At 40.5% G+C, this 23,388-nt stretch overlaps 1 protein-coding gene and 5 non-coding genes across 9 annotated transcripts in view; 3 read left to right on the top strand and 3 right to left on the bottom strand.

Annotated features, from left to right (window-relative positions):
- Positions 1–6,475, bottom strand: part of UBE2V2 (ubiquitin conjugating enzyme E2 variant 2) — a 30,257-nt gene extending 23,782 nt beyond the window's left edge. For 2 of the 4 annotated variants that reach the window (XM_014936971.1, XM_014936969.1), the window contains exon 1: positions 3,632–3,746. In XM_014936971.1, coding sequence (XP_014792457.1) covers positions 3,632–3,647 — 16 coding nt within the window. In that variant the 5' untranslated portion in view covers positions 3,648–3,746. Of the gene's footprint in view, positions 1–3,631; positions 3,747–6,300 lie in introns of those variants that run through there. The other 2 variants (XM_014936970.1, XM_014936968.1) reach the window with 2 other exon arrangements.
- A 432-nt stretch (positions 6,476–6,907) lies between these two features.
- TRNAA-AGC lies at positions 6,908–6,980 on the bottom strand. The gene has a single exon. It is a non-coding gene; the product is annotated as a tRNA-Ala (tRNA).
- A 7,536-nt stretch (positions 6,981–14,516) lies between these two features.
- Positions 14,517–14,589, top strand: TRNAA-AGC. Its single transcript has one exon. It is a non-coding gene; the product is annotated as a tRNA-Ala (tRNA).
- Positions 14,590–15,515: 926 nt separating this feature from the next.
- TRNAA-AGC lies at positions 15,516–15,588 on the bottom strand. Its single transcript has one exon. It is a non-coding gene; the product is annotated as a tRNA-Ala (tRNA).
- A 1,367-nt stretch (positions 15,589–16,955) lies between these two features.
- On the top strand, positions 16,956–17,028 carry TRNAA-AGC. Its single transcript has one exon. It is a non-coding gene; the product is annotated as a tRNA-Ala (tRNA).
- Positions 17,029–17,539: 511 nt separating this feature from the next.
- TRNAA-AGC lies at positions 17,540–17,612 on the top strand. The gene has a single exon. It is a non-coding gene; the product is annotated as a tRNA-Ala (tRNA).
- The last annotated feature ends 5,776 nt before the right edge of the window (positions 17,613–23,388 follow it).

Below are 23,388 nucleotides of genomic sequence, written 5' to 3'. Positions count from 1 at the left end.
GAGGGAGTTAACTGAATGCACTCAAGACCACTTGCAGCCCTTGATTTTTTAATATCAGCTTACTCAGAGCTGCAGTCACGCACTCTTAGAACTGCTTTCACCACCATGAAACGTTTGCAACTAGAAGCCAAAAAATCAAAGTTAAGAAAACAAGGCACAGAAATTGAGCATTGAGCCAAAGAATCAATAATATATAAATTCAAAGGGAAAGATATTTTTGCACGGGCAATATAAGTCACACAAAGAAGCAGATTATCCTTAATGATCAGAATATCTGGAAATGAGAAGTATGTATTTTGCAGAAAAAAATATTTGTTTCTCCTTCAAAGACATTAGGCACACTTTCAAGAAAGGTAGCTTATGACTTCCTACCAGAAGTAAATCAGGAATCTCACATATAATTGCTGACCGTAAATCAGTTGATTCCTCCCCCCGAGTGCACAACTTCAGCAAACCACGGGGAATTTTCCTGAACTTAGCTCTATTCGCCCACCCCCAAGCTACTGAAGCCCTTGGTTGAAGAAGAGACAAAAGCTTTAGCAGCCCATAGTTAGAGCACAGTATTAGACATCACTGCCTTAATTCTCATCTTTTCACACCTGAGTTCTAACCACTTAGTGACATGATCACTGCTTTTAGGTAACATTCACATTTTAGATAGTATACTTATAATCTATACGCATAAAGTAATTTTAAGTAAAATCCAAATTGTGGAAATGCAGAAATTAACTCCTTTTAATGACGTTATCGATCTGTTTCTTTTTCTCAACTTACACAAGACACGTTAAATGGCATGCTTTGATAAATTATTTATTTTAACCTGAAACTATGTTTAATTACATCTGAATAGCTCTGAATTGCCAGCTAACCAGTATGAAATTGTCAAATTATATTAACAATAGCTGTTCTCTTCTCTTCTTTACAAAATTAACTTGGTTTTCCCCAGGCTTTGAGCAGTACCCACATAAAGCACCTAGGTCCAGCTTCAAGCAGGAGATGGAATATCAGAAGATCAAACAAACTGTAGCTTACAAATGTCCATTTCTAGGACATGCAACATCTACATGTAAAATTAGTCAATACAGGTGGTTTCAGAAAGCAGGTAAGATACTCGACAACAATATAATGCTGACATACACAGTTTCTTTAGCACACACTAAAGAACAGCTATTTTCAAACTAAATTATCTCTTATTAAAGGCATGTAATTTTTTATGTGATTGTTCGAAGTACTAGTGAGCCCAGTAAAGGAATTTCTGGGACAAAACTAAGACAGTTGACCATAGTAAAATTTTTGCTGTTGACTTCCTTGGGGCTAGAATTTCATTCCTGGACTTCATGCAACCAAAACATTCATTTTTTCTGAAATAAATAAGGATTAAGTTGAACGTTATAGCAAGAGGAGATTAAATTCACAGAGCTAGTAAGAGTTAAATCTTATGTCTATAGCAAATCATTCCCTTCCCTCCTCCACAAATGAGTATAATGCAGCTTGCTGGCAAGAGCAGTTCTTCTGGGTGAAGTCTTAAAAATCTAAATTTCTGCATACTATGTGGAAAGAACAAAACAAATACCAGCCCCACCCCTAAACCCTATGCTTATACCAATGAAAAGCCAACAGTATTTTGTCCATAGGAATAAGTATGTTGCTTTAGAAGCCCTGACTGATTTTCCCAGCAGATCTGTTGATGATTCTGTCTGCTTGCTTCATTTTACTAAAATGATTTCATTTCCTGAACAATGCATACATGCAGCACTAGCACTTTACATTGCTTGAAGCAGACACATGTATAAGTAGCTTTCTACATCTCTCATTTTTTTTGAACTCTAGTTGTGGCTATATTTCTGAGACAAACACAACTACACGGGGTAAATATACACAGGAGGTTTTAAAATATCACATGTAAGACTGTGGAGAGCATTTATAGCAGTAAAATTAAGAAAGTTTAGTCAAAAAATATTTCTTCTTATAGACTTGAATGTTCTGTAGGAAGAAAGTAGCTTTTTTTACTATACAAATTTATAGTAATTGATATTCTGCACCAGCCAGCCTGAATGGACAGTGATGCCAAACGCCAATACTCAACACACATGACCTAAACCATCTTTACTTCCTGGGCATTAAAGGATATCCCAGGCCAGACATAAACTGAAGTCTTTGGGAGCTGCTCCATAATAAAACTAATAATAAAATCATTTTAAACTTAGATACCAAGAAGTAAGTCAATAAATTTTATCAAAATAAAATGCAGCCATCCACAGCTGAGTAAATACTTAAGTTTCTCTAATATATCCATTCTAGCTCAGTTTACCATAGCAATAATGTATCTTTTTGGAATGCTCTTTCACAGAGTTGCAAGAGTTGCTCTATTCCCCAATTTGTTGTAGCCCTATCAAATTCCACTCTGTAAATCCCACATTCCCAAAGTCACATTAACAAGTAGAGAGGACTCTCCTACCCCAAAAAAACTGCCCAAGCTCTCCTCACAGAATCAACACTAAGGTACCAAGAAAAGTTTCAATACAAAGAAGTTTCTTCTGCTTTGTTACAGTCTGAATCACTCAATGATCCAGTGGATTGGGAGTAGAAATAAAGTAGTGACCAGCGTTCACCCTAAACTGACCACGGAGGTCAATTCATTCCTCTGTCCTGTGTTCTGTCAATCCAAGTCTCAGGGGTGAGAGAAGGGGAAATAAGGCCTTGAAAATTTCAGCTTTTTGTACTGGGAAAAGGTCTTTCTATATTTCAAGTCCCTCATGAAACAAAACTGAGACATTATAATTGTGCTTCCTAAAGTTTTGCATTTAGTACTTGACGCAGTATCCTTGTCCCTTCTTTGCCACCACCTTCCACAATATTCTGCCATGCAAATGCTCAACGTATACTATACTGCTTACTGATGTGGGATTCCTGGGATGACTTGCAGCCCTCTGCCCTTCCATTTGACTGTAAGACAGACCCTTTGGCTCCAATGCCTGACTAGTGAAAGAAAGCAAGATGCTTCACTCCTCTTCCCTACCATGCTGCAGTCACCACCAAGCTGAGCTATACCTTTGCCCCAAAACACAACACAGGCCTGATCCTTTTTCCTCTGCATCAAGACGGGAAAGAGACAATCATTTATTTTAGATACTGCTATGCCACAACCTCTATACTCACCAGATGGTACGCTGGTACAAATCTTTAGTACAAATCTTTCTCCTCCAACATTTTTATCAGGCTAGTGACCTCTCCTCCCTTCCCTATACACGCACACATCTATCCATTCCAGTCTCTCAGCAGGTAAGTCTTCTCTTCTACATTCTACATTCTTCTCTACCACTCATTGCAGAAGCCGGAGCCCCTTCTCCCACCACTCACCCGTCAGGCCAGGCTCTCACAGGGCTGTCGCTGCCCTAGAGACAGCGGGGTCGGTGCCTGGCGCACAACCTGGCCCGGCGCCCCTGTGGCTTCCCTTTTCCCCCCGTCAGGAGACACCTCCTCCCCGCTCCGGTCGCTCCCGCCGGAGGTAGCTCGCCCTCCTCCCCGTGAAAGGAGACCCCTCCGGGCCCTGCGGGGCCGCCTCCCCAACGCCAGCCCAGCGCCCCGCTCTCCCGCGCCGGCCCCAGGCCCACCGAGCCCCCTCACAGACCTGTGGATCCGGCCATCTTGTCCAAAACCCCCCCCACCGCTCCGGGCCTGCACGCCACGCGCGTCACTTCCGCTAGACGCAGCGCGTCACTTCCCACAGAGCACCCGCAGCTCCGGAGCGCGGGGGAAAGGCACCGGGGGGCGGGACCGAGGGGAGGGGGCGGAGCCCGGGAGCGGGGCGGGGGGGACAGCAGCCTGGCGGGGGAGCCTCGGCGGCCACCGAGAAAGCAGGAAGGCGGCGGAGCGAGGCCCGCGAGGGGCTGCGGGGGCGGTAAGAGCGGCGCCCGACGGCCGTGAGGCAGAGGATGCGGAACCCGCGCCGATGGCCGTGCAAGGAGGGTCGGGGCCGCCGCTGCTGCGGGATCCCCGAGGGCGTTCCGAGCGCGGGGCTGGTGGCAGCAGCAGCTCCTCACGAGTGACTGCCCCGCACACAGCGAGACTTGCAGATTCCCCTGGTAGCGACCAAGAAGCAAGGATACAGAACCCTTTTCCTCCAGCTCACCCAGGAGGAGTCCCTGCCCGCATCACTTTCCCTTTGCTCCCAAACACTGGCTGCTATCACAGCTTTTAATTCTTCCATTGATTTCTATTTCCTTTTATAATTACTAGTTTTGACCAGATTTCTGTAACAGGAATAGGCAGGAGTTTCAACAGTAACACCAGCAGGACCAGCAGTCAGCTTTTCAAGTACAGCAAAACTGTTTCTTAAGCTATAGTTTAGTGATCAGTGGAGCTTTCTGTTGTCATGATGAACTGATCATACAGATTCCCTTCTGTAGCCTGTGTCAGTGTTTCTTTTAGCAGAAACAGTAAGGATACTGAAAGAAAAAAAGGCATGGTATTTAAACATTTTTCTCCCAACTATTTTAATAGAAAATAGTGTGTCCTTGAACAGAAGTAAAACACCACAATTTCTTCCTATTTGTGATCACGCACCAGAAAGGAGCACTACAGCTACCCAATGCCTGGGGGCTTTTCTCTTTCCAGGAGGATTAATCCATCTTTTTTTAGGTGCCCCTAGGCTAACGCTGGCGAGCACACCTGCCAGTCTTCTGAGACAAGGTACAGAGGTGGCTGTAGCATTATCAAACTGACAGCACACAGCAGGCTCCACACTCCATCTATATCTCCACTCACCTACTAGATGTAGGTCTCATCCTATGGGCAGCAGCAGCCACAGGAAATAGAGATAAAATGGGCCAAAAAGGCAAAAAAAGCACCAGGTCACCTGGCCTAGGTGAGGAACCCCATGGTGAGTGACTCCAACAGCTATTTTGCTGTGGGAAATTTCCTGTAATAAAATGTATTTTTCTGCAACACTGAACTTGAGGACAGATACCTGACAACTAGAAGCTGAACAAATTCAAAGTTTAAGTTCCTTCCCCCCCCCCACCCCAAGCTCTCAAGAGTTTACACAAGGTAATGAAGTCACCTCTCACTCTTCAAAAAGAAAGAGTTTTTTGAAATAGAACTTCTGCTTCACAACTTGGTCAAAATAGAGTAACGGTAATCACTACAAGAAAAAAAAAAACTTACATAAACTTTATTATCAAACATCACACGGCATCCCCTGTAAGAAAACTTTGAACTGCAGTACGCTCAGCTCAGAAAATCCACGTAAGACAAGCATGTTGTGGGATAAATTTATTCAAAAGTAGTGTTACACAGAGTTGAGATTTTTGAGTACAGATTCTACGGACAACCCTCTTGCGGTAAAACACTGTCTCTGAAGTTGCCAGAGCGAATGGCTCCCAAGCTCAAGCTCCATCCCATCCTTTAAGTATTATTTGGAATAAAGTATTGATAAAAGACAAGTAAGGAATAATTATTCCCCTTTCTCGGACTACAACAAACACAGACATAGGATAATAGTATCTTCCAGCAAGTTTAGTACAAACAAGTTATTTTTCACAGAGAGAGTAACAGATTTGTGTAACTCATTTAAGCAGAGTATTAGAGAGGACGTAACTCTGCCTGCGTGAGTAGGGACATAAAACACCACATGGGATGAGAAAGAGCTCTTACTGCTACTCATATCATGGTGCATTTACAAGCCCTAACAGACAGAAGTGGCCTGTTATAGGAAGCTGGGCATAAATGTAATGAACAGTCATTAGTCTAGAGAGCTTAGAGTCAGAAGCTGCAGTTCTGCAAGTGACTGCAGACTGCACCTGCCCCACAGATTTCTCTCATTTCAGCAGTGCACAACTTGGGTCTGATTAGCCAAGAAGAGCAGCGTTAGTCACCCTCTTTAAAAATGGAGAAAATGATAGGTATTAAGCATCAGCAGAAATACACAGAAAAACATAAAAGCAATAATAACGACATAGAAAACTACTACAGAGTTTCATGCCAAGCAAACAGACATTTAAATCATTACCTGAGCCCAGAGAGGACTCCTCAAGACCGTAACACAGCTTCATTTTAATGACAAGCATCGAGCAGCCTTAAAGTTACCTCTTTTCTCTCCAGTACATACAAGAGAAATAAGCAAATTCAATTTCCATCCCATCCACCCAGAGATTAACTCCCTTCTTGTCACACCATGGGAGGATCTCCAAGCCCCCTTACTTTCTTCACAGGTACTACTTGTATCTCCTCTTTCCTTAACTTGAAACCCAATTCATAGTTTTTGTTTCCTGCTTTCTATTTGTTTTAATATGTACTCACAAGATCGTGGTTGCACAAATTCACTGTATTTATAGGGAGTCCACTTTGCTCGTTTCCCCATGCTGCCTCAACCTGGAAGTACAAGCAGTTAAATACCTGAATGACCGAGAAAAAAAATCAAATTAAAAAAATAAATCTCATGAAGACTTAAAATGTGCAAACACAGAGTTATAAAGAAAACTTCCTGATATTTCACAGATGTGAAAATTCACAAGGATGCCAGGAGTGACAAATTAGAACAAAATAGAACAAAAATGAGCATTACTCACAGCAGAAATACAAAATTTTATTCTTTATGCACTCAAATATAAATTTAACAAAATCACAAATCAAAGGTTTAAGGGCACATTAAAAAAACCCCTCATTTTTCTCTATAATTTGTTCGTGTCATTTATTATTGTATTAAAATGTAAGTTTTGTTATTTCATGCAAAGATTGTATTTTTTCCCCTCCCTGTATGCAAAAGAACAAACATATGGTTTTGGAACGGTAAAAATGCAATATTCAAAAGAATGTGTTAATGTTTTTTAGATTTAATGTAGAGAAAAAATAGTTTTTTTAAAGCTGCTGTTTGGTTTATACTGAAATAAATGATGAAAACATATACTGGAGAATGCGGGCATCGATCCCGCTACCTCTCGCATGCTAAGCGAGCGCTCTACCATTTGAGCTAATTCCCCATCTGAAAAAAAAAAAATATCGAAACTTACAGTTACACACCCCACGCTTACTGAGAACTACAACCACTTTCAATTGTAAATTCATTGTTTCTTGCTGAGTCACTCCTTCCACTTGCCAGTAACTGACTGCAACTTACAGCTGGAATCATGCGATACATCTTTCAGCATGTACGCTACCAGAATAACCCTATTCATCTCTTTGGCAATACAAGTCTTCATTATTTAGCTGTTTTCATACAAGAAGCTCTCCAAAAGATCAAGTTATTTACAAGAAACCAAACGTCCTACTGAAAAAAAACCCCCCAGCTTTTATTAAACTGTTCCAAATTCAACAAGGAAAACTATATTCTTTCCAATTTTCAGGGCATACACGTGAAAAACCTGGTTTAGGAAATATTTTTCACTCGTTAAACATTATATGCCTGACTGAAACAAGAGTTTTGTAGTCAAAACTTATACATATAAATGTGTATATAAATACACATTCACATCCTTTTGGAAGGTGTCTCTGGGATGACAGTCAAGTGAAATTAAAACATACCTGTATTTTCCTTATTTCTTACCTCACCAAACGCACCTCCCTATATAATTAACACATTACTTAGCCTTAAAACACTGAATTTTTTAGAAATTAACACACACAAGCATGACAAATGCTTGCATGACTTGACACAGAGGTTAAAATCTAGATTACACAGAAGTAACACAATGATGTATGGTAATAGGCTATCTTTAACATTTTAATTGTCCCCTTTACTTGCTGCAGGCAAGTATTTAACTCAAAACGCAGCTCGAGAGATCTAGTATTACTAGCTCAATTTGTGTATTTGGAAAAAGCTCCTGACTGCACAAGCCTTCCTCTCGATATTTCTCAGAAAGCTGGAACAATTACAGCAACTTAATTAACAGGCCCACCCGTACCCCGGGCCCGGCCCACCATCCTGCCAGTGTCCACCACCGCGGCAGGAGACAGCACACGTGCAGGGCCGACCTGTTCCCCCCCTGCCCGGCCCGGGGAGCCACGGGGCTTCACCCAGCAGGGCGCCTCCATTGCTTAAACTTCTTCATTTACAGAGTGGATTCTCCTGTGCTGTGTCAGCACTGCACCCGACAGTGACTCTTTGCTAAGTTAAGCCACATTTCTCACGCCCCAGGAGCGGGACAGCAGAACAGGAGGTGTTACTCATCCATCACGCTTCAGTCAGGCTCAGGGGACAAACCGGAGTGTGACTGGAGGCAAGATTGCCACCTGACTGGTTTCTAACTGGCCTGGCTTGTTTTCACATAGTTTTACTGGCTTTTAGTGACGCTAAAGCTGCTGGTTTATATACATGAGCCCTGACATGTGATGGGTGGCTTGGAGCTATTGTGCATAGAATGCTTTGGGTTGGAAGGGACCTTAAAGATCATCGAGTTCCAACGCCCCTGCCATGGGCAGGGACACCTCCCACTAGAGGAGGTTGCTCAAAGCCCCATCCAGCCTGGCCTTGAACACTTCCAGGGAATCATACACACACATTCAGTTGTTCCTGGAGCCGGCTGCTTTGGCAGGTGGCAACACAAAGTAGGAAAACTTGAAAGTAACCCACTGTCTCAGTTCTGCGTGGCAGTATCCACTCTGTGCTTGACACGCTTCAGTGTAGATTTGCTACAGATTTCCTGATGGTGCCAGCCACAAGAAAATAATAAGAAGAAAAAATAATGGCATTCAGCAAAAAACATATTTAGTTGTCAGTTCTCTAAAAGCATGAACAGTGCAAGTGAGAGTAATAATCAGAAATAAAGCTGCTGTGGATTTATGGCCATCTGTAAGGCTAAGCTATGTTAGATGCCTTTTTTTTTCAATACTAAAGCTGCCAGAGTTAAAAAAAGACTTTTTTTTTTAGGATGAGTGAATGATTGTGTACAGCTTGTTTAATGTTTGTAGACTGTTTTAAAGATTAAAACCAGCATGAAATTTATGTATTTGTAACACTTGTCAATAAGGGGAGATCTTTGCCACATAATTATTGCATTTTTCTATGGCAGTTGCTAGAACATGCACAGAAGACTCAGCCTGTTTTCTGTGTTGCAAACACTGAGTGGAAAACATTATAACCTTCTGTAACTCAAAAACTCCTTTCTGAAAGTTAACTAAATCAACTGATCAACTATTGGTAACACAAAGCTTAAGGAGACCCCTTGAAAGGCATCATCAGCTGCACATAACTGTCAAATCAGACTTAAATGAAAAAAAAAAATCAACCCAAAAGTGAAGTCTTTGGATAGTTACAAGGAAAGCTAAAAAACTGCAACCCTACTTCTTACTTGGGGAAGCTTTCTTATCACAAGCATTTCATTTGTAGTAGAAATTGTGATACAAAACCCAACTTGAGTAAGGCACACGTGTTTTTTGTGTGGTTTTATTTATGCAGAATCAACCACCTTTGGAGTCTCATCTGGGCCTCATAGCACCTGCTCACTTGATCTGTAGGAATTTAGAGTGAGGCAGTTAATCAACACTAATTATTCCCTGGTTAGGGTCAATTATTTTTAGCAGTGATGTCAAAGCACATATTTAGACCCGGCATTCCTGAGTAACTTCCTGGTTGGGTATTGTTATTCTAAAGTAAAGGGATCTAAAAAAAAAATAATTCATCTTTGTCTTTATTGTCAAAAAGACAAAGCTTTCCTCACAGAAAGTTGTTTAAAGATAGCTACTATCAATTCAAATGCTGCTATAATCTTAAACAAGTGATAAACAATTCAAAGTCTGCACTATCTTGTTTCAGATTATCTAATACCTTTAACATCTTTTCATAGTCTTTTATTTATCTGAGAAGTGTTAAAGGAGCTGTAATTTTACTAACATGAAGGGAAAGCACGTGTGAGCTACAGAAAGGCATTAGCTTTGCCATCAGAAAACCAGCTCAACTCTTGCCTAAAGCGAAATTTTTTAATTCCTGTTTTTCCTTCTTCTACTTATTTTTCAGGAAGAATATTTAGCAACATGCAAAGGTAACAGAGTTACAAATGGGAATAACAAAAAGTTATTCCCAAAACTCTCAGATGCTCCAAGGAACTGAGGAAGAAGGGAGCAAGCTGGAGCAGCTTATCCTACATAATTTCACCAAACCTACTAGCAGGGCAGAATAAAAGTGGGTTTCCCCCCCCTTAAAAGGAAAAGAAATATATAAGGAAACATAAGGAAAATAACAGAGAAAGATATACTGTATATCAAAGTTATTTAAGAGTCATGCTCTCAAACTAGGAATGCAGTTTAACTTATGAATTCTGTCCTCCTTAAACAGAGATCAATACACATATTTTTAATTACCTTTTCCAACATCCACCTTCAAAGCAATACCTAGGAAAATGCATAAACCTAATTATGAATTTACATAGTAAAAAAACTATTTAGGTTAATTTAAAGGCACATACACTCAGCTGTTAGTCCTGTAACTTGCAGACACTGCATTTGGGAAATCTAGGACAAAAATCCTCTCTTTCCAACACCATCTTCTCCTCCAAAAAGAAGGGATTATTTTCGCAGCGGGTGGCTCGGGAGGGAACACCAGAGCCAGCCACCGGGCAGGCCCACCACACGGCGAGGCTTTTCTTTCGAGGACTTACCCAACGACGGCCTCAAGGAGTAGGTGAAGACCGAGCTACAGCACTTCCCCGCTCACAGGACACCATAGCCTCTTCGCCGCGCCACCTATATTTAATGAAGAAAAGAAAAGGCGGAAGAGGAGTGCCCGCTGCCCCTGAGGGGAGCCCGGCCGTTGGGGCAGGGCACGCGCCGCCGCAGAAGGTTCTGGCAGGGGGCGGGGCCGAGGTGAGGCCGGGCCCTGAGGGGGCGGGAAGGCGGGAAGCTGCCGGCCGCGGGGGAGCGCGGCGGCGGGGGGGATGTTTACCTGAGGGAGCCCGGGCTGAGGCCGTCGGAAGGCAAAGCTGGCGGAGGAGGTTTGGTTTGTAGCCTTTTATTCGGTGTTTTTCTGGTCGTGGTGGTCGTTTTAGTGGGTCTGGCGAAATCCAGCTTTGAGGCCTGGGTGGGTGCTCGCCTGAAGGAGGAGGTGGAGCGGGTGGTGCTGCCCCTCAGGAGAGGGGATGGTTTTGTGGGCCTTTCTGCGGCTCTGCCATGACCCTGGCACCAGCTCTTCTTTGATCCCTCTCAGCACCTGCTACACCACCAGTCTTACACTGCCGTAGTAAAAATTTAATAGCTGTCGTTTGTTTTCTCTTCTCATATTCTTCAGACAGAGTTCACTGAGTGTATCATTGAGCCCAAGAAAGAAGTGGAAGATTCAAATTGGAGGATAACATGGCTTGATTAACTTGTTGAAGTGAGTCTTAAGTTAAACTTTCTGTGCTTTTAATTCAGCTGGCTTGTGATGTTTTTGTGCTATACCTGTGTTTTGAGTATACTGTAAGCAGGTAGCTTCATCAGTGGATGTACCTGTGTTCTGGTTTCCCTGTTCTAATTCTAAAATGACTGCATAGTATGGTGCTGTATAAATTTAAAAAAAAAAAAAAGAAAAGCTCTCAAATTTTTGTATGGACCGAAGTAAAAATGCTGTAAAAGTGCTGTTTACTGATAGCCTGTTAGCCAGGTGGCCTGCGCAGAGCTTAAGGCATAACTAGCAAACATTCTGTCTCTTCTGGAGTTACAGGGAATGTGGAGTAAATTGGGATTGTTACAGTAGTGACTTAGAAGACAAAGGTTGCAAACCCATTTGAATTCAGGCATAGCCGATCTCACTGCTTTTCTAACAATTTTTATTTTTACTATTTACTATTTTTACTATTTATTATTAAACTGTTTGGAAGGGGTATCTGAAGCTAGATTGTATATAAAATGAATAATGCAGTTTTTCTATATTGACATCTTGATTAGTTCAAGGAGGGCATTGTATATGAGCCCTATGATACTGAAACTTTTTTGAAACCATCATGAAGTTGGTAGATATATCAGGTCTTCCAAAAAAATTCAGAGAAGGAAGTTCTGAATGTAGCCATTTTCCTAAAAAAACAAACCAAAATGTGTAATTGTATTAATACATTACTTACTGTTTTCCCATTTGGAAACAGAATGAAATATTTGCCAATCTGGAGCCTTTTGATTATCCGGACAGAAATTTAAAGCCCATTGATACTTTTAGGGAAAGAAAATAACTCTTGACGTCTTGCTCAGTACTTCAACTTTCCTCTCAAGTTCAGGATGTTACGGATTGAAATCATGATGGTGATTTTTGTGTGGTCCAGGTAGAGATCCCAAAGAGTAGCATAAAAGGATGGTGTGATCTCCATCTGAGCTGAGATCTGAGCATCTGAGCTCGCTGTCCCCTTAGCACTAGGTTAACTTAAATGTCAAAACAAATAATGTTATGTTTTTCTACTTCTTACAAAAGCAGCATGTTTAATACGAATTATTTTGGGCCCTTGCAAGCTTCTGTTGTAGCTGCTAATGCTAACTGAAGTTACCTAGGTTGCCTGGCAAAGCCGTTTCCACCGTTGATTCTTTGATCAATATTCCAGCATTTTGTACTGATTTTGTACTTCTAGGTGGACTGCACTGATTTTCTTTGAACAAGGTAATAGCAGTGACAAATATTTCTAAAAGTAGCAAGTCTTACTAGGGTTTGGTTAGGTTTTCTTGGGCTTTGGTTGGTTAATTGGTTTGGGGTTTTTTTAGCATGTTTTTTTCTTGTGGTTTGGGTACAAAATGATGAATGGTGGTAAAACAGAGGGAAAATTTTGTGAACAATCAATTAAATCTACATCAGCAACTAAAGTTTTATTCTTATTGTGGCCATTAAGAACCAAAATAGTTCTGCGAGGAGGTTTCTGAATGACTGGCTTTTTGTGTGATTTACAGTACCATTTTTTGTTTTGTTTTGCCCAAAGGAGGGTGTTGATTTTGTTGCCTAATTCCATATTTTGATACTGATTTTCCATAAAATTCCTTCTGAGATCCAGAACATATTTCCTTTGATGCTTTAAATACAGATTTGGATACAGAACTGGAGGTTATTTATTTGTTTAATGATAAATCTATCAACTGGAAGGCTAGGCTATTTAAAAGAATGAATTAAACATACTGTAGCTGCCTGTAGGTTGTTTTGTCGGTGCTTAATTTATAGTTAGTTCTGGGGTTTGTTTGTTTTTTAAGTAAATTTTCCCCTATTGGCTGTGTTAAAGCCTTAAGACTACCAGTGTTTAGTAACAAATTAAAAAATTTAGGCAGCATTACTTGCTGGTTTGTGTGCAGTTGTAAGCCTGCTTGGGACTTCCCTTAATTAAACCCTGTAGATGTGCTTTGCTGTTCAGAAGCTGGCATGATGAAACCCTGTTCCTGCCTAGGATGTGTTTGTACAAGCCTAATGCAATTAAAATTACAATTGTTTGATTTACAATATAGGTGTTTTTAAGACTTTTGCTGGCTTTATTTCTATTTTAAGGTAGTGTGATATCATAAGGAGTTACTTTTTTTTTTTTCTCTAAATGTCACTTTCAAAGAAAGAAGACTAATACATAACTTCAAGCAACAGGAAACATTGGAGACCCTACATTCTTTGTGTTTTCTGGCTCTGATCTTGCAGAGCTGAGACTGAGGCACAGAACAGAATTTTCACTTCTGTTTCATTATAGCTGGGATATATTTTTTTTACATTTTAATCATGTATTCTTGATTTTTATATGTATGTGTGAGTCTGTGTGTCTATGGGTCTAGCAGAAGGTGTCCCAGCCCATGGCAGGGCGTTTGGAACTACATGATCTTTAAGGTCTCTTTCAACCTAAACCATTCTGTGATCTAGTGATATATACAGACCTTAAAAATTCCTGAGATATAGGTAGATAATGTGAACTATTACTTTGTTTCTTTGTTTCCCATTGTTTCATTTGCCTGGGTGCTTTTTTTTTTTTTCTCCTTTCTATAACTTGAGCCCAGATCAAGAGAAAGAACTGGAAGAACTCTACCTATTCAGTCACATCTATTATATTGTAAAATGTGGAAATGGGTAAAGTCATTTAGCTGAATCTCTTCCACTGAGGGATTATAAATAGGAAAAATCTGTTTTAGAAAAACATAATCTTTATAACCAGATTTCTCTAAACAGTCATAATTGTTTGGTGCAAACATAAATCTACAGTTGCTTGGAAACACAGACCTTCTGTTGTCCAGATGCAGCTCAGCTGAATAAAACACATGCTGTTACATCAAGGAGTCCAGATTTCATGTTAGGCAAAATTCCCACTAAGGCTGTCAAAAGCAGTGTACTTTAAGAAAGACCTAATTGTTTCTGCGTTTCACTGGAAAGTTGTGTTCTGTTATTGCCTAGCAGAAACTTCAGTAGGGGATTAGAACTTGAGCAGTGGACTTTGACTGTCCAGCTGCCTGTGTGATATTTGGGTAAAAAACAATTGGATTTTTGGTAGAAATTTTTGTTTGTACTTGAGACAGCAGACTGAATTTCAATACAGTTTGTGGAGTTACTGTGTGAGTGAGAAACGCTGAAGTAGGAAGGGACAGTGAGCAGAGGGGGTGAGCCACAGGGGGAATTAGCTCAAATGGTAGAGCGCTCGCTTAGCATGCGAGAGGTAGCGGGATCGATGCCCGCATTCTCCATTTTCTACTTAGACGTGTCACTTTTTCTCGCCACTGTGAACTGCACTTCATTTATCTGGTTACCAGTTGTAATTTTTTTTGCTGTTTTGGAAAAAAAACGGCTTGTAAACTTCTGTTTTGTCTAAAATTAGGGTAACTGCCTTCACAAAAAAGAAATTCCGGTTGATGGGTTTTAGAGAATGAAACAACAGCACGCTGACAGACACCACTGTTTTTTTTCTATTGTTGGCTGTGATACAGTTTTATTGGTCTGTATATACTACCTTATGTTGTGGGGCTTTTTAAAATTTAGATGCATTTTTCTGTAGCAGTTTTGTAAGGATTAAAATTAATCAATTTTAATGCTCAATAGTGCATAGAAATAGAATTATTTCAGTTGTTAGTGTTAATCAAAGATGAGCAGTTGTTTTTCTTTTATAGTGCATATTTATATGGGATTGAGAAAGAAATTGAGTGAAATTGTGAGAGATTGAATGTCAGGTGAAACTCAGGTTAGGAGCGAGTCTGTCATGCCCATCCTAGCTACAAGAAGTGCAAGGTAGATGGAAAAACAGTAATTCTACAGTGAGCTGATGATTATATAGACAAATATATACTTTTACATCTTCTTATAGTCAATTTCTCTAGCTTTTCATGTAATTAAAAACTAAAAAGATATAAAAAATGTTCACATTAAAATTCAGTGCACTTGTGAGGGACAGGAGTTTTATTTCCTGTATTGCAGAATAGCAACATCGGCATTAGATGATTGTGTGTAGAAATCATTTTTCAGAGAGTTCACAAGTGTAGTCTGCTAATTGAGGATTTTTTTCTTGTTTTATTTGCTGTATGAAATATTACTAGCTATATAGATTTTCTTTCACAAACCTGCACAATTTCTGGAAGAAAATCTTACACTACCATAGATATTCAGTCGCTCAAAACACTGGAGAATGCGGGCATCGATCCCGCTACCTCTCGCATGCTAAGCGAGCGCTCTACCATTTGAGCTAATTCCCCTTGCTGTATCATGAGAAAGGCGGATTTACTTCTGCTGAATCATAGCTTGGCTGCTTTCAATATAATTATTTTGTTGAGTCAGTCTGCTTATTTAATAACACTGAATCATCACTGTATTTATGTGGAAAGCCTGTTAGCATAAAAGTCAGAATGCTCACTTGACATAGGAGAAGCGGTAGTACTGATGCATATTCTGCTACGTTACTTTGATACAACAATACTTACTTTCCTGAACAAAGCCTCCTCTAGTGTTTATTCAAGAACTTTTTTTTTTTTTTACCTCTCCTACAATGCAGATACCAAAAGACTTGTAAATCTCTAAAGTATACTGTTAGAAGTCACTGAAGGACAATAAAATTATTTTTTCACCATGTTTTTCAGTCCTTTTAATTTTCTTTTTCAACTTTATTTTCTACTTACCTGTATGTAAATGATAAATATAATGGTTTAAAAGTTCACGTTTATCATAGTTTGTGAAGAGAAAGCATTCATTTATATCTTCTGCAGTTATCTTCTAGGTACGTCTACCTTTTTGTATTGACTTTGATTCAGTTAAAATTGTTGCATCTTAAATGGGGTTACTAAAAACATTTCAGAAATATAAAAATTCAAGTGTAGTCATACTAACTGACTTTGCTGTAAGAAGCACACTGGCAAAGTTCTACTTGCAGGTTATTGAATCAGGGAATGTTTTCTGGATTTGAACAACAAAAATATAGTTTACAGTGAGAGTGGTTGCACTGATGTACTATTAAATAACAAAGGCAATTAAAATGGTAACTTCCTTACCTACATGGCTGAAAATAACCTGACCTCCTTAATTCAGTTTTTTCACTTCTCTAGGGTATTTCAGCTGTGAAGCCTTTCTGTCCACATATTTTCATTTAACATGGGTCATTGATGCATGTCTCTGGCAACACTAATGTAAACTCATATGAGGTAATTTAATCAGGTTTTATTTTTGCTTTCTAGCTGGTCTTCTCAGGGGACATCAGGGCAAACGCGAGTTTTGTATTATCTTCAAGTTGCTCCACTGCCTTGTCTGTGATGTGACTTGCCTCGACACAGAAAAAGCAGCTGCCCTCTGCAAAGAAGGATAAATCTAGAACGAGTAGGGTGGCACTGAAAGGCTGGAGGCCGTGAGTTTGTCGTGCAAGTTACTTGCGGAGTTACTATCACGTTACTTGCGGAGTTTGTCGTCTTGGACCAAAAAAAATAGACGGGCTCAAGGTCAAATGCTGGTAAGTATTCTGAACAGCTGCCCTGGGGTTATTACCCGTGGTAAAGGAGCAGTCAGTGAAGGGAAGGCAGTTTGCCTTTGTGGTTGTTAAACTCTATGGTTAGAGGAAAAATAAAGTGTATCATGGGGGGAATTAGCTCAAATGGTAGAGCGCTCGCTTAGCATGCGAGAGGTAGCGGGATCGATGCCCGCATTCTCCACTGTCATATTTTCATTTGTGGTGGCAGAAAAAACGATTAACTGCTACAGATGTTTTCATGTGTTGAACTGAAATTTTGAAGTGAAACAAGCTCTTATTTTCTAGATGTACGTAGTTCACTTCTTAACTGCTGCCATATGTTTGTCTAGAATAAATTAAAATAATTATTCATGTTTAAAAAAAAAATAAATAGAAACTGACCCCTATGGGGAGAAAATCAAATGCTGCAAGGTACTTCCTCTCAGGAATTGCAAGTAACAAACACTTTTTTAAAATTTTATATGTGTCTTTTCGGGTTTGTCTCGTTTCTTACTACTTCATTTGGAAATGCTAAATTAAATAATAAAATTTTATTATTTGACACCTGTTTTGGAATTGCAGTTTAATGTGTTTTCATTTGTGAATAGACAGACCAGTACAAGGCAGAAAATTGTATTACATCTATGGAACTGCAGATTTTAAATCCACCTTGAAGATCAGACTTTTGTGATCCCCATTAGCACAAAGAGGAGGGGGAATTAGCTCAAATGGTAGAGCGCTCGCTTAGCATGCGAGAGGTAGCGGGATCGATGCCCGCATTCTCCAGTGTTTTGTTCAACAGGAATTGTTATACCTAGAAGTAGAAACTACCAAACCAAAATATGTTACTGTTTTGGTAAAATGTCAGTTTTGGTTTTAATCAGAGCAAAACCCATTTCTTTCCTTCCTTCCTCCCTCCCTCCCTCCCTCCCAAAATCAGGCTTATATAACTGTATACGTCAATCCTCTGTCATAACTGTTGAATGAAATTGGCCAGTTTCAGTCAAGTTTTATCAGGCTTTATGAAAAACAATGGATGAATGAAATTAGAGACCTGAATCAGCATGTCTTTGTTTCACTTGTCCAACTAGGATATAGTTTGATCAGGCAGTGGAAAATAGGAAAATTATGAATGCTTGTTCTTCCCCAACTGCCCTTACTGGTCCCTGTCCAGAAATACAGGATTTTCTTTACATTTATGATTTTTGTGAAGCCATTGTGTGAGCTGAATCAGCCAATTCAAGTCTAAGGGTGAAAGTTGTCATTTCTTTCCCCCCAAGTCTGTATCCTAGAAAGCTGCTGTGTCTTTTAGCTACGGCCTGCATGCAGGTTATAATTGAGCTCCTTAGCCTTCTTTCCTACTTCTGTTTTCACAAAGCTGCTTTTAAGAAGCTAATACCTGCCACGCTTGTGTTAAAGCTTCAGAGATAACCTTGACCATCTAATTGATTCACTGACTTCCCCTATTATCTTACTGGTTTCTTCTGATCCTTCTCCAGGTGTTGTGTGGTTTTTTTATGGTGCACTTCCCCCTGGCCCTTCTAGAAGCAGCTGCACAGCAAGTGTAGCTTTTTAGATCTTAGTTAGCAGTTCTGCTAAATCTGCTGTATCTTGAGTGTTAGCTAAGCACCTTACAGTGTGCGAAAAGGCCTACTGATTTCCTCACATCTTCTGTCTGTTCCTGGCTGAGGAAGAAAACGTGCATGGAGCTAGCAAAACGCTGGTATTCCGCTTCTTGGTGTGTCTCCTTATACTTTGGAGGCTGAAACCTTCCCCTTGAACTCTTAAGCATGCCTAAAAAAGTGTTTACCAGTCTTAGTGACTATTTCCAATGTTACCAGTAGACAGAAGATGCCTAGGACAGTCATCCTTCAGACAACAGTCTGGGATATACTTACACCTACTGTACACACGCTTATTTTCAGCAGGGTTGTTCTCAGTGCACACTGTGTTGACACTGGGTTCTTGTTCCACCAACATCCTTTACTAAACCTGCCCCATAAAAATGATTCCTGATCGTTATCTTCGATGTGTGCTTTCTTATCAGCTGTTGAAAGAACCATGGACAAAGACAACACATCTTGTCTCCCAGGGATACCCAATGAGAAGTCTTTTCAGAGAAAGACTATTTTTCCGTCTTTTAGGATGACCACTGAGTATTCCAAGATCTCTTCAAATAACTGAATAGACTGATTTTTATTTTTTTCCTCTTACTCTTCATGAAGTGAATGCAGAGTACACAGTTTGGAATGTTCCTTGGTAACATCCATCTTCAAGTTTTGCCAAACGGGTTAGGCAAGGATTCTAACCTGCTTGTTGCACTTAGATAAAATAGACCATATAAAGCAGTTGTGCTGCTTTGTACAGCTCAGGGAGATCTACATAGCATTATATGTTGCTATAAAAAAATCACCAGTACCAGACACTTGGGAGCATTATTGCTTATCCCAGGGGAAATAGCTTACCTATTAGGGTCATTCCCACATTTGCAATTAAAACACTGTTAAGCCTGCTTTAGCTTCCTGATCAGCCTGGGGCTGCTCTTTCCAATTATTGAGAGGAAGCTGAGAACAATAAGGAATTATTTAGATGGAATTCTACAGCTAGCACCTGGTATTGCTGAGAAGTTGGATCAGGCCCATAATGTTTACTTTGTACTCATTTGTTTATATTGATTTCATTTTGGTTGGAGTGTTTATGTATCATGTAGATTCCATGAGGGACTCTTCTAGTAAGGCTCACAGAGGCAGTTAGTTTTTGAAAGTGACAGGAACTGTGTGATCTTGGTATGTAGCAGTTATACAGTGATGGAACATGAGTGGGCCTGTCAACCAACCAGATGTTGCCAAGACTGCTTACCTAGAAAGATATTGTAAGGAGATGCCTGATTAATGAAAAAGAAAAATCTGTCTATAGAATGTCCTTAAAGCCTCATTGTTACTGAGATAAGGCCATAAATACCAATGCAGGAAGCCAGCCTATATGCTATATGGATATATAGGAAGAGCCTGTATGCTCTTACTATATTGTTGAAGGTTGGAAGCTCAGTTCATTCGATTAACATTATGTGCCTGGATACTTAGGCTCAGTTTTATATGATAACAGTTAAGAGATAGTTGAACCACAAAACCACATTAAAAATACTAAGTTTTTAATAACATTTATAAAAGAAAAAAATTAACCTGAAGATGTATCAAGATACTAAAAACAAATAGTCGTTCCCTGGTAAGATTTCCACTCACAAAATAGGGTAATTGGAAGTTCCATGCTTCTTTTAAAAAGGGGCCCAAATTTAGGCAAAAGCAATCCAAACCTACTTTTGTCCTGTCCAGTTTGAGAGGTGGGACATGATCAGGATTCACGGAACAAACCGAGTGAATGTATCAAAATGTAGGACGAGAGAGAATGCTTTAGGGATCTACAAAGAAATTCTATAAATATAATTAGTAGGTCTCCTGCTCAGCTTTTATCATAGGATGCTTAGAGTTGGAAGGGACCTTAAAGACCGTGAACCCTCTTGTTCCAATCCCTCTGCTATGGCCAGGGCCTTACCTCCCTTGACCTGCTGGCCACACTTCTTTTGATGCAGCCCAGGATGCAGTTGGCCTTCTGGGTTTTGAATGCGTGCTGCTGGCTCATGTTGAGCTTCTGACCCACCAACAACTCCAGGTCCTGTGTGGGGCTACTCTCAATCCATTGTCCACTCTACTGTATTTGTGCTTGGGATTGCTGTGACCCAGGTGCAGGACCTTGCACTTGGCCTGGTTGAACTTCATGATGTTTACCCCGGCCTACCTCCCAAGCCTGTCCAGGTCACTCCGGATGGCATCCCTTCCCTCCAGGGTGTCAACCACACCACACAGCTTGGTGTTATCATCAGATTTGCTTAGGGTGCATTCAATATGGCTGTCCATGTCACCAATACAGATGTTAAAAAGCATGGGTTCCAGTACCAACCCCTGAGGAATGTCACTTGTCACTACTTGTCACATGGACGTTGAGCCATTGACTGCAACCCTTTGAGTGTGACCATCCAGCCAATTCCTTATCCACCAAGTGATCTATCCATCAAATCTATGTGTCTCCAATGTAGAGACAAGGATGTCACGTTAGAGTGTCAAATGCTTTGCACGAATCCAGCTGGGTGATGTTAGTTGCTCTTCCCTTATCCACCAACACTAATGCCATCATAGAAGGCCACCAAATTTCTCAAGCACAATTTGCTCTTAGTGAACCATCACCTCCTTATTTTCCATGTGCCTTAGCAGGCTACCTGTCCTTGCTTCCACACTCGTAGGCTTCCTTTTTGAGTTTCTCCAGGAGCTACTTGTTCATGCAGGCCTCCTGGCATTTTTGCCTGAGTTGTTCTTCATTGGAACACATCGCTCCTGAGCTTGGAGTAGGTGATCCTTGAATACTAACCAACTTTTTTCAGCCCCCCTTCCCTCCAGGGCTTTATCTACAGTACTCAACCAAGCAGATCCCTGAAGAGGCCAAAGTCTGCTGTCCTTAAGTCCAGGATAGTGAGCTTTCTGTGCGTCCTCCTTGCCACGCTGGGGATCATGAACTCCACTGTGGCCAAGACTGCCCTTGAGCTTCACAGTCCCCACCAGACCCTCCTTGTTGGTGAGAACAAGCTCTCTTTGTTAACTCCTCTACCACTTTGAGAAGGAAGTGACTTCTAAAATTTTTTTCCTAGTAGCAAATAAAATGCTTTTGTTTTCCTTATCAGTTTGGAGTCCAGAGATGCCAGTCACAAGGGGAGTCAGGTAGTGCTTATAGTATAGGCAAGCTGTACTCTCAAAACCTTACAACCCACAATTAACTAGCTTTTTGGTTTTGAGCATTAAATAATACAAGCTGGTGCCAGGCTGTCTGTAAACATTGTTCTAAAGGGGCCATGCAAACTAAAAGTTGGATGACAGCCTCCATATTGACTGTGAATTTACCTCACAGATGATGAATCCCATGTTTTTTAAGTAAATTACGTATTTATTTTTACAAGACTACATGTGGTCTTGCCAAGTCAGAAAAAAGAAAATACAAAATGCTTCCTTTCTTCAGTCTGTACTGCTGTATCCAGACAGCAGGTTACATAGCAGCTCTAATTATGAAATTAGATAAATACACTGCAAAAGCGGGATAGAATCACCTCCCTGGTCAGCTACTTGACATGCGATCTTCAGTGCACTTTCTTCTTTCCCAGAGATAATCCGGGAAGTCATAGGGTCTTTCAGGAAGATAAAACTGATTCCAGAATGACTGCCAAAAATAAGGCTGAAGTTTGGTGAGACCAGCAAGAACAGAGTCTTAAGGAGTACATTATCTCAGTTATGGTGGGCAGGGGGTAATCTTGATAGATATTTCTCACTTAGGAGTTTGCATCTGTACCTACTGAAGCACCTAACGTAGCTGGGGATGGCTACGGTTGAGTCACTTTCTAATCAAATCTGTATCTGTGCTTGGAGAAAAATGACCTACCAGCTTTGAAAGGAGTAACAGTGGCAGCAAGTGACATTTTTCGGTTGATCTTGTGCTGATTCCCTGCCCACCCCAAGTAACCAATGATTGCAGGAAAACGGAAGAGTACTATTCAATTTTACTTCATCAACAGCTTCTCTTTATGGTGTTAGACAAGATGGCAGATTACTTCAACTATGGTCTGTTAAAGTGACTTATTACAAATAAGTTCTGCCAGTAAGCCTATAACTTCTTTTTTTTTATGCCTTTTGTAGAATGTATAGACTTTAATGCCTTCTGTGTCATTTCTGACATTAAAAACATCAAGTTTCTGGCAGCAGTGCTTTCACCTGGTTGCATATTCCAGTCTTAAAGCGACTTGTTTTTTAAATGAGCCTAATCGTAACTAAAAGCATAGTGTAAATACAGCAGTAAATTATGGTATTTGAGATTATTGCATAGATTAAAGAATATATTCTCAGTCTAAGGAAATTACTTTCATCCTCCTTTTGCTTTATGTACATTTCAAATTAGCATAGGGATGGTTAAGATATTTTAATTTTTTTTGTTTAAATGAAAAGACTGTTTAGAAGCATTTCCATTCTATATCTACCTAATTAGAGTGGCATGGGCAGTCCTTGCTTATCTAAAAAACACTACAGACTGAAAACAAGTCATCTCTATCAACTACTACATACAGACTTTAAGAGCCACCTAGTGGGATTATTCTGCAAGTAGCCTTGTAGACACTAAATACAGTAATTCCTAATAAGCATTTTAGAATCATAGAATGGTTAGAGTTGGAGGGGACTTAAAAATCATCAAGTTCCAACCCCCCTGCCATGGGCAGGGACACTGCCCCCCAGACCAAGTTGCTCAAAGCCCCATCCAGCCTGGCCTTGAACACTTCCAGGGATGGGGCAGCCACAGCTTCTCTGGGCAACCTGTTCCAGTGTCTCACCACCCTCACAGGAAAGAACTTCTTCCTAATATCTAATCTAAATCTCCCCTCTTCCAATTTAAAACTGTTACCCCTTGTTCTATCACTACACTGCCTGATAAAGGGTCCCGCCCCATCTCTTTTGTTGGTCCTCTAGGTACT

The sequence above is a fragment of the Calidris pugnax genome, unplaced genomic scaffold (assembly GCF_001431845.1).
Source record: "Calidris pugnax isolate Ruff unplaced genomic scaffold, ASM143184v1 scaffold51, whole genome shotgun sequence".
In the NCBI taxonomy this organism is placed as follows: domain Eukaryota; kingdom Metazoa; phylum Chordata; class Aves; order Charadriiformes; family Scolopacidae; genus Calidris; species Calidris pugnax.
The sequence above is the reverse complement of the archived record's forward strand: the minus strand, read 5'-3'. Positions and strand labels throughout refer to the sequence as shown.